This window comes from Coptis chinensis, chromosome 5 (assembly GCF_015680905.1).
Source record: "Coptis chinensis isolate HL-2020 chromosome 5, ASM1568090v1, whole genome shotgun sequence".
NCBI lineage: Eukaryota > Viridiplantae > Streptophyta > Magnoliopsida > Ranunculales > Ranunculaceae > Coptis > Coptis chinensis.
Genome location: NC_141460.1, coordinates 15,804,577 through 15,816,270, shown reverse-complemented (window position 1 = coordinate 15,816,270; position 11,694 = coordinate 15,804,577). Strand labels below are relative to the sequence as shown.

At 38.4% G+C, this 11,694-nt stretch overlaps 2 protein-coding genes across 2 annotated transcripts; both read left to right on the top strand.

The window, feature by feature from the left end:
- Positions 1-1,292: 1,292 nt before the first annotated feature.
- Positions 1,293-2,165, top strand: LOC147496866 (uncharacterized). The gene has a single exon (XM_086562686.1). It carries the CDS (start codon positions 1,293-1,295, stop codon positions 2,163-2,165), a length of 873 nt encoding a protein of 290 aa, XP_086418812.1.
- Positions 2,166-3,886: 1,721 nt separating this feature from the next.
- LOC147496865 (uncharacterized) lies at positions 3,887-6,914 on the top strand. Its single transcript, XM_086562685.1, has 7 exons — positions 3,887-4,014; positions 4,198-4,408; positions 4,603-5,580; positions 5,945-6,058; positions 6,211-6,393; positions 6,481-6,667; positions 6,763-6,914. The coding sequence occupies exons 1-7, from the start codon at positions 3,887-3,889 to the stop codon at positions 6,912-6,914; spliced, it is 1,953 nt and encodes a 650-aa protein (XP_086418811.1).
- The last annotated feature ends 4,780 nt before the right edge of the window (positions 6,915-11,694 follow it).

Here is an 11,694-nt window from a genome sequence, read left to right as displayed (position 1 = left end):
GGTTGGTTGCTAAGAAGTTCTATGATTAAAGGCCAAATTTTAAGGAGAAAAAGCATTTTTAAAGCCCAGTCAAAGTTGAAAAGTCAAAGTTAACACGGGTAGAAATAGAGCATAAAAATCAATAGAACTTCCAAAGATAGTATCTTTAGACTCAAACCTCGGAATTGGGCCTACTATATATCAAAATGACCGGCTCGGAAAGAGCTTTCTAATGGTCTAGGTCTTGATCCAATCAAAGGAGAAAAAGTGGATGAAATGGCTATTGCAGTAATTTCCAGTAGAGAAACCCTTTTTGGATTTAAGTAATTAGGTTTTGGGCTTGATTTAATGGCCTAAAACATAGCTTCAAAGTCCCATGCACGAAATTGTAAACCTATCCCTCTCCTATATAAATAGGACTAACACAAAACTCTAACACTTTCCTATCTGTTCTCTTTAGTCTAAACCTAGTTTGTGTTTATTAGCCTAGCCACCTTTAATACAATTCAAGTTATTTTAATACAAGTATTCCTTTAATTATGTCTTCTTCTTCTTCTCATTATTTATTCTATGATAGTCTAATGAACCATAGCTAAACCTCCATTAGAGGGGTTTGATTGAAACTTTGATGAAGACTTGATGTGTTAGTATAGAATAGTTGTATTAAAGACTTTCAAGTCTAGGGTTTTCTATTTAGCAATAAGTAAAATAAACCTAGACTAGAGGGTAGTTCATTCACCATGAGAATGGGTTTCAACTTCCTCTCATGCTAATTATTAGTTGGCTAGAGATACATGAATAATTAGGGATAAAAAGACCTAACCTTTATGTTAAACCTTATGTGAAAACATAAAGATTAAGATTGCAACAAACTCTATACTAGCATGTTATGGATTAATCAAAGTGGATTTCAAATCTCCTTAATTCCTTCTTCATATTCACATCTTAATATTTATTTGCTCTAGTTTAATTTAGAACATATTCAATATTAGTTTTCACCATATTAGTTATATTTAGAATCATTACTCTCATGTTGTTTAATTGTTACATTGAAAGATTCACAAAAACCTTTCATGGGGACCAAATATTGGGCGTATGGGAGGGCCATAACTTAAGTTATTTAAATGATACACTACTTCGTTTTTTGCCGCTTTTACTCAAAAATTAGTTTGGTGAAATAAACTTATCTTCTCATCTTCATCCTTCACTCCATTATGGGTAAAATCCTCCACTGCTCTACAGTGGGAGTTCAGGAGAAACTGGAATACAAGGATTGCTTCGCAACTTTCTCATATTTTCAGTAAATCTTAGTCATGTCACTCGTTCCTTTGGGTATGAATGATGGTAGACACCAATCGAGGTTTGGTGTTGAAGCAGAATCGTCGAGACATGGTGCGCTAAATGGTATGGTCTTTCGAAGTAGCCCTGCCACTGTAACTGCAAACACAAGCACAGAGAAAGAGAAAAGATCTTATGCAAATGTTACAAGGCCCAGAATTGGAAGAAACGTGGACATGTCCACACTCCCTGTTCCAGGCCGACAAGGAGAATACCCTACAATCAAGTTGATTGATGAGGAGGTTGAGAGATGTATTCAATACTGCAGACTTACCTTGGCAGGCAGGCTAGACTTGATAAAGATGAAGCTAGATGATGTTAGAACAATAGCTCATAGTTTATTGGAGCCCACCGGAGAATTAAAGGTGACACCTTTGGGGAGGGGCTACCTCATGTTTCATTTTGAGAAAGATGAGGACTACCAGAAGGTGTGGGAACAAGGCTCATGGATGTTTGGATTTCAGGTTCTGAGACTTAACCTGTGGACACCAAATTTCTCGATAGAAAAGCACGCTCAGTCACATGCCGCAGTATGGGTGAGGTTCCCGGGGTTAAGCATGGAATACTGGGAGGTAAAAAATTTATTGGCAATAGGAAGAACGATGGGTAGACCGATTCAAGTAGATGATACAACAACAAGGAGAGAGATGGGTTATTATGCTAGTGTACTAGTGGACATGGACTTGTCTCAAAAGAGACCGGATAAGATATGGGTGGAATCAGTAAAACATGGTGTGGCTTTCTGGCAGAAGGTCGAACTTGGTAAACTACCTGACTTTTGCAACCATTGCAAAGGTGTAGGTTATTTGGTTACTCAATGCAGATTCTTGAGGAAGGATCTGGCATAGAGCAAGGAGAAAGAAAAGGAAACCCCAAAAGAAACGGATGTGGTGGAGGCAGATTTGGAGGTGAATATGGCAGCAATGACAAAAAACCAAAGAAAACATTGGAGAAGAAAAAATAAGCAAACAACAGAGACAAATAATGCAAGGGGAGAGGTCATCAGTGGTGTTGCAGAGGCTAGTACCAGGGAGAAACAAGGAGATATGGTAACTCAGCAACGAAACGATGACAATGACGTAGAGGTCGCGAGGTGTAATGCTCAGCTGAACGCGGAGGTATTAGAAGATGATCCGGAAACTTTAACTGGGGGTGGAGAACAACACGTTAGTGAACATGGGTGTGATGCTCATGAACATAACCTTGATAAAGGAGTTGAGGTAACATTACATGATGGAAGTGATACAGAAAACATTGATGGAAATGAGATTTGGAGTGATGCACAAATCATTGAGTTCCAACAGGGGACGAACAATGAGGAGGTTACTACTGCAAATGGATTCGAGATTCTATTGATTGGACCATCGAGTGATGAATTGGAGCAGTTGGCTTTGGACAAGGGATCAGTGAATCAGGGTGGTTCTGAGAAAAATGCAGCACATGCAGTGGTGGGATCTGAGCAGAATACGACGCAAGTGGTGGTGGTATCTAAACAGAATACAACACAAGTGGTGGTGGAAACTGAATTGGTCAAAGCAAGATTGGAAGGAAATGCTAGTCAGGAGGGTAAAACTAATGCAGGCCCATCTGTAGGTGCAGACTGAGGGAAGAAAAAGGGTGTACAAGGATCTGCTGTAACAAGGTCTAAGGCACAGGGTAACATAAACTCCAATATTTCTTAATGAAGACATTTTTTTGGAATATTAGAGGAGCAAGTAAGGATATAGCAATGAATAGAGTTAAGGACATAATAAAGGAGTCAAAGCCTGATATTTTTTGCTTAGCTGAACCTATGGTGAAGCCTTCTTATAGAAATATTGCCAGAATGGGGTTGGTAAATTATAGTAATGATGTTTTGCATAATCATACGGATGATAAGGTGGGGAACCTGTGGGTGTTTCATAGGAGGGGCATCTCTATGCGACATGTTTTCAGTTCAACGCAGCATATAACTGTGGAAGTTGATGGCTCACTGATCACTTTCATACATGCTCGATGTTTGAGGAACCAAAGGAGAAGTTTGTGGTGTGACTTGAAAGCAATTAACTCTACAACACCATGGCTACTTATGGGTGACTTCAATGTAGTCCTTAGAAATGAGGAGAAAAGAGGTGGCAGACCACCACTTGCAGGGGCAGTAACTGAGTTCCGTGAAGTGATTGACGACTGTCAGTTGGTTGAAAGTCGCTATGAGGGTATGGCCTTCACATGGTGCAACAATCAGCAAGGATTGAGGAAAGTTCAAATTAAGTTGGATAGGTGTTTTTTTAATAATGCTTGGGAGTCTAGATTTCCTGGGTGGAGTTATAAAGTGGGTTGTAGACTGGGATCAGATCATGCTCCTCTCTCTGGTTTTAGTGTCACAGTGCCAAAACCTTCTAATATCCCTTTTCGTTTTAATAAATGTTGGACGAGCCATGACTCTTTCCTAGAGATGGTTAGTAACAGTTGGAACCAGGAGATATTTGGGGCACCTTTGTTTGTGGTGACTCAGAAACTAAAAAGGTTGAAACAGAATCTATGAGTATGGAATAAAGATGTTTTTGGCTGCGTTGATCGTAGCATTAGAATGGTGCAGCATGAATTAACTGTTATGCAACAACTAGCCGAGAGTGTGCCTGCAAATGACTTGATGCTGAATGAGGTAGTGGCGAAGGAATTTGCACTCAGTGAAGCAATGAAAAATAGGGAATCTATGTAACATGAGAAAAGCCGAGTCAAGTGGTATGATGAGGGGGAGAGGAACTCAACCTATTTCCATTCAATTTACAAGATTCGACAAGGAGCAGCCTTATTTGCTGAACTAGAAACAGAGGAAGGACCTGTTTTGCATAAACAAGAGGATATTAAAAGTTATATTGTACAATTCTTCGAGAGCAGATTTCAGTACAAAGCAGTAGAGATGGATGAGGAATTCCTGGGCTTAATACCTAATATCGTCACTGCTGATGATAATGTGATGTTGATCGTAATACCAAATTTCTTTGAGATTAAGCATGCTGTGTTTGCCATGGATCCTGGTAGCTCTCCAGGCCTAGACGGGTTCCAAGGAATGTTTTATAAGTGTTGTTGGAGTATTGTAAAATTGGATGTGTGTAAAGCTATCAGATCGTTCTTTTTCGAAGGAATGATACCCATTGGTATGAATTCTCATTTTTTGACACTTATCCCCAAAGATAGAGGTGTCAGAAAGATCTCCAAGTTTAGACCTATTTGCATGGGCAATTTCATTATGAAATTAATTTCAAAATCATGCAATTGAGACTTAATTCTATGGTGGAGAAGCTGGTGTCTAAGGAGCAAGCAGGCTTCATCAAAGGGAGGTGTATCCAGGCTAACATTGGCCTTGCATCTGAGATGGCCAATGAAATGAAAAAGAAAAGAGTGCATGGAAATGTGGGACTAAAACTCGACATATCCAAAGCATATGATACTCTTAGCTGGGAGTTTCTATATAAGGTTTTGCACAAATTTGGTTTCTCTGATACATGGATTAAGTGGATACAAACCATTGTAAGCACTGCTAAGATATCTATTATGATAAATGGAGGACCATGTGGATACTTTAGTGTAGGACGTGGACTCAGGCAGGGAGATCCTTTATCACCACTTCTTTTTGCCTTGGCAGAAAACACTTTAAGCAAAGGGATCAATTTCTTGCGGGACACTAGGGTGATTAAACTTATGGTGACTATTAAGAGAACAGATGCACCCAACCATTTGTTGTTTGCTGATGATGTTTTTGTATTCCTGAAAGGAGATGAAACTGGTCTGGAGGAAATCTCTGAGCTTCTTGATAGATATGAGAAGACTTCGGGACAGTGTGTGAGTAAGGAAAAAAGTAAAATCTTCACAGGAGGTATAAGTAGAATTAGGCAGGAAAACATACAGAGGGAGATGGGTTTTGAACTTGGAAGCTTTCCTGAAACATACTTAGGGGTACCAATCATACAAGGAAGGGTAACTAAGGCTATTATTACATGTGTGGTGGATAAGATAAGGAAGAGAATTACTGGTTGGGCAGGCAAATTATTATCATTTCAAGGAAGGGCAATCCTCATCAAATCAGTTCTGAGCAGTATACTGATATACAACATGGCTATTTATAGATGGCCTCATAGCCTCATCAAGCAAACTGAAACTATCTTGAAGAACTTCTTGTGGTTGGGGGACCCTAGTTGCAGGAAAGTGGTTACCGTAAGCTGGGACAAGTGTTGTAAACCCTTTGATGAAGGGGGTTTAGGCCTTAGGAGACTACGGGAGGTGAATTTGAGTATGTTAATGAAGTTAGCATGGCAGATTATTAATGGAGAGGATGAATTTGCTCAATTTATGAAAGCTAAAAGGTTTAATAAGCATGGACAAATGATAAAATATTATAGACCGTCATCTATATGGGGGGGGGGGTATAAAATGGGCATGGCCAGAAGTAACCTCACTAATTCAATGGGTGGTTGGGGATGGAAAAAAAATAGACTTATGGAGGGATAAATGGATAGGGGAAAAGTCATTACAAGAAGTTTTGCACTTACCTCATGAAGCTATTAGAGAATGCAAAGCTACAGTTAGTATGTTGATTCAAGGGGATCAGTGGAAGCTGCCTGTTAACTTTATTCATTTGTTGCAGCACCATGGGATTGAGATGGCGATCTTTCAGGTACCACCTTCAGTGGATGAGGATCAAATAGTTTGGAGCCCTAACTCGAAAGGGGTCATTTCTGTCAGTTCAGCTTATGCTCAGGTTAGAGAAAAAAGGAATAAAATTAGAATGGTCATGTGCATCCGAGGACTGCTGCAACAGCATGGAAACTTTTGCATAATTATGCTGCCACAGACGCAAAAATGCAAAGAAGAGGTATTCGTACTGCATCAGTGTGTTGTATGTGCTTCAAGGATACAAATGAATTGATGCACCTACTTTGGGCTTGTGAGTTTGCACGGAGTTTGTGGGCTTGGCTTGCTACAAGGTTTGGGTTCAGAGACACTTTTCTATCCATTCGAGAAGCTGTTTCTATGGCTAAAGGATGCAGTACGACCATTCAACATATGTGGGGCGCAGCTGTTGTAGGTGGTATGGTTAGTCTATGGCTTCATAGAAACAAAGTTTACTTTGATAATACAAAGGTTGATCTGAATTATTGCAAGAAATTTGTGAGTTCACAGGTTGTTTGTGCAGCACATCTCTCGGGGGGTCATAACTACAACAATGAAAGGGAGAAAATGGTCATGAATGGTTGGGGAGCAAACTTGAGGTTAGGAAGAGCACCTCAAATCAAGGAATGCCAATGGATACTGCCACCAGAACCTCATATCAAGATCAACACTGACGGATCTTCTTTAGGAAACCCAGGTAACTCAGGTTGGGGATTTGTTTTTCGAGACCATTTGGGAAGAGTTGTTTTAACCTTGAGCAAAGGATTGGGTTTGTCTACCAGCTATTGGCAGAATGTTGTGCAATATTGGAAAGCATGGAGATGGCTGTTACTAGAGAATGGAAGCAAGTTTGGGTGGAAACAGACTCGAAGGCAGCTATGTTGGCTTTTGTATCAAACAAAGTGCCATGGCAGCTGAGGAAGAGGTGGGAACTCTGCAAGTGACAACTGGATTTCTGTTTGATATCCCACACTTGGAGGGAAGCAAACTTTGCTGCTGACATAGCTGCAAGACATGGCACCAGTATTAGTATGGGCGTGATAAAGGTGTATGTGGGAAGACCTCCTTGGCTATATAAGCTGGAAAACCCGGACTCTGTGTACTTTAGGTTTTGTTAAGTTTAGTACTGGAAAATATGATGTATTAAGCATTGGCAGACTATGGCTAGAACAAGGAAAGGTGGAGGTATGTTCCATCCTTCCTTTTATATTCATGTAATCTACCTTCTAATATAATATAATACAGCTTACCTAGCAAAAAAAAAAAAAAAATGCTTGCTGTTTAATTGTTCATTATTAGTGGAATTAGTTATTATCTAAGCAATTAAGAGTGGAACAAATTCTTACTATAGTTTTATTACATGATAATTGAAAGTAGAACTTTGATATAAAAGACAAGCAAATTATAGTTTACTTCTTTCTAGTCTCTTTAGCGTAAGTAGCAGTAAAAGCTTAATTTTCATTCTATTAAGGCCTCTTACCAATTCCAAGTATTTTGCCATTCTTTCATATTTGGCTTCATATCCTCCATCAACCTAGAATACAACTAATTGAGAATCACGAAAAATAGTTAGTTGTCTTACCCCAAGGTTAAGAGCCATTTTAAGGCCTACAAGAGCTGCTTCGTACTTAACTTCATTGTTTGAAGCATCCCAACCGAGCCTGATGGATTTTTTTAGCCGCGTATTATCTATAGTAACCAGTATTGTTCCTACTCCTGCTCCCTTGTCGTTTGATGAGCCATCCACAAACAATCGCCATCCGGAACGTGGTTCATATGGATCTGGTCGGTCAGTTCTATGTTCAGAGAATGAACTAACATCTGGAGTGGGGAGCATTGAGTCGTATCCCATATAAGCTAGTCATTGGGAAGTCTCCTAGGAATTCAACCAGTGCTTGCCTTTTTTTAAATATCCGTGACACATACATAATATCGCATTATGACAACTGTATTGACCATTTTGCTAATCTACCCAACTTCTTTGGTCTTTCAAGAACTGAATGTAACTGATATTTTGATATCACTCTAATCGTATGACACTGTAAATATGCCCTAAATTTCTAGACCGCGAAAACTAGGGCTAAAGCGATCCTTTCGATCGAGCTTAGGGTATCTTGTCTCTGTTGGTAAAAGCAATCTGCTTAAGAAATATACTGGCTTTTCTACTTTCCTCTCATCTACACGCACTAGTACTGAAATTATGTCGTGATCGGATGAGGATACATAAAGGCCATAAACCTCTCCATCTATTGGCTTGGAAAGGATGGGGGGTGCCCCTAGGTACGTCTTGAGCTGATCAAAAGCTGCTTTTTTTGGCAATCTTCAGTCCAATAAAACATTGTATTTTTTTCGCAGCAGTTGGAATAGTGGCCTACACTTATCTAAACTCTTAGAGATGAACCTGTTTAGAGCTACCAATCGTCCCGTTACTTTATGAATTTCCTTCATGTTCTTAGGTGAAGGCATTTCCAGAAGTGCTCGGATCTAACCTGGGTTTGTTTATATGCCTCTATTTGTAACCAAATAACCTAAAAACTTTCCTGACGACATAGCAAAAGCGCATTTTGCTGGATTCAGCTTGATATGATACTGTTGCAGGATGTTGAATGCACTTTTTAGGTGTGAAAGGTGGTTGATAAGTGCAAATTTGAGTATATAATGCAATGATATGATTTACAACACAACACAACACAACACAAGCGTACACTTATGTCAACACCTTACTCTCAAAACAGGTTGGAGCTGAAATTTGAGTAAATATTCATTCCCATACCTAAACCTTGGGCACACGTTCAAGTTACTGGACTACAAACTAGGGAATCTTAGTGAGAGAGAAGGATTTTGACAGTTGATTTATACTAAAACTATTTAGCTTGATTTTAAATTACTTGAATTACAAGTTACATAAACATACACAAATTTATAACTAAAAGGAGAAATTGAGTGATAGAGAAGTGTGGAGAGTTAAATCCACTCATAGAAAGGAAAACCTCACTGATGGAATCCAATTCATTGCATCTCTAATCTTTCTTAGGATTCATAGACAAACCATAAAAAAGAATCGAGTTTCGATACCCAACATTATAATCTCATCTCTAAGATCATTGATAAGAGCCCAAAACTATAGTTTTAGTCCCTTAATAATACTACTTTTAGACCAATTATGCGAGTAATAAATAAGAGTTAATGCTAATTATGTACTTTTATGTATTTCAGGCATGGAACTCAATTATGTGCAGAAATGTACCACTTTGGTGATATAAATGAGCAAAGGGTTGGTTGCTAAGAAGTTCTGTGATAAATGCCAAGATTCAAGGAGACAAAGCTTTTATAAAGCCAGGTGAAAAGCTGAAAAGTCAACACGGGTAGAAATAGTGCACAAGTCAGCAGAACTTCCAAAGACCATATCTTTGGACTTAGGCCTCGGATTTGGGCCTAACTTACGTCAAAACGACCGGCTCGGAAAGAGATTTTCAATGGTCTAAGTCTTGACCCAATCAGAGGAGCAAAAGTAGAAGAAAAATCTGCTGAAGTCAAAGCCAGTTGAAACGGACTCTGTGGACTGAAGAAATTGGGCTTTGGGCTCGATTTTCCGGCCCAAAACATGGCTCCTCAGCCCATGCACGAAATTGTGGATCTGGTCTCCTTCTTTAAATAAAACAAGACTTAGCTCTTAAGAAAGATATATAGAGATAGCTTAGAATAGAAAGTAGCCATTAGAATAGCTTGTAGATCTAGTTTTTGAATTTCAATTAGTAATTAATTAGTTTCATTCCTTGTTTTAGATTAATTATTTGAATCATTGTTCTTCATTCATTAGATAAATAAAATAGTAGTTCTTGATAATTTTGATTTTGTCATTGAAATTTATTTAGATCTAATTTCAATTATTGTTTGTTATTCATTTCCTAGTTATTAATTTGGATCTCAATTCTTGAGTAGTTAAATTAGTAAAGTTCAAATCTTTATATTATGTCTAGTTTTAATTCAATTGGAAATGATAGTTTGATGAATCAAGGCTAAACCTCCAGTAAAGGGGTTTGATGAAACCTTGATGAAAACTTAATTGTGTAGTATATAACCGTTGTAAGAATCTATTCCACTCTAGAAGGTCTTTGATTCGCCATGAGAATGGGTGGACGACCTCACATGCTAGTTATGAATTTGTAGAAATGCCATGTATAATTAGGGATTAGAACGACCAATTCTTACCGTAAGAACGTAAGAATTGGTTTACAACAAATCTATGCTAGGTTATTAAGTTGGATTCAAGGTGAAATCAAATTTCCCTAATTCTTTATCTAGATTTAACTCTTAGCATTCTGTCATTCCGTTATTTGTATCTTGTTATTTGAATTCACATCGTAGTATAAATTCCCTTCATAAATCTCTCATTGACTTTGGTATGATTGATAGTCGTAGGAAACTTGAATGCTAAAGAACTAAGAGTGGAACGAATCTTCTATTCCAGCTCTACTTCAATAGATTCGAGAGTAGAAAATAAATATCTTTGATAAGTCTAGTATAAGTCACAGTTTATAGTTTTGCTTTCGTTTAGAGTTTCATCGCTTTATTCATTAGTAAAACTATCTTTTTTTACGATTATCAAATGGCACCGCTGCCGTCTTAGTTGCCTTTAGCATTGTTTTCTTTAGAATTGCTAATTTTCCAAAGTCCCATAACCCACCCACCCTTGTTTGATTTTCACTGTGGTTGTCTATTTCAGCACTAAAATTTTCCTCGAAAAAATTACTCGGAGCGTGACCCAGCATACAGGCAAAACCAAAAATTGAGGCACCCCCGCTAAAAACGCCTAGAATTCCATCTTTTAGCTGAGCGCGACCTGCGCCCTGCCAAGGCAAAACATGAGCGCACCCTGCGCCCACATGCCTGGAACTCCAGCTTGACCTGAGCGCGACCTGCGCTAGCCTAGGCCTCACTACTAAAAAAAAGGACATATTATGACGCATGTATTTTATCTATCTTGACGGGTTTGTTGAAAACCGTCAAGATATGTGTCTCAATAATATTTTTATGATGGCTGTTACAATATTATGGCTTATATGACACAAGTGTCAAAAATTTTTGATGATTTTATGACAGTTTTGACAACATTATGTCGTGTATAGCACAAGCATCAACAAATTATGATAAATTTATGATGGATTTCCTAAAACAATCAATTTAGCAATTTAATAAAACGTCATTCCACCATTGAGAACTTAACTAAAAAAAACATGAGAAGAGTAACTCAACTCAAGTGAAACGTCAAGACTCGAGTAATCAAAGTATCAAACCTCGCACTAGGCTAACGCTAAACTGAAGCCGTCAGAAAGAGCAAATCGTTTTTCATGGTCTCTGGAAAAATGACCGAATAAATTTCAAGGAAACAAAAGAAATGTTGAAATTTGAAACACCCAACCTCTCCCTTTAACCTCTTCGAACCTCCTTCCTGATAAGCCCTCCAGTTTCAGCTCTTCTTTTCTCGAAACCCCAGCTAGTGCTTCTAAAATCGTCAGGATATATATTCTCGAAAATCTAGTTTCTCTAGTTGCTCGACTAAATAAACTGTGCTATCACTTCTTCAAAACCCCAATTTTCAGATTCGTCCTCAAATGCCTTTATCTCCTCTTTCATTAGATATCCTTAAATCTTCCCTCTTGAAATCTAATTGGTGAAGAAGATATTATCGACTGTGCCACATTTTTTGTATTGATTATCTCC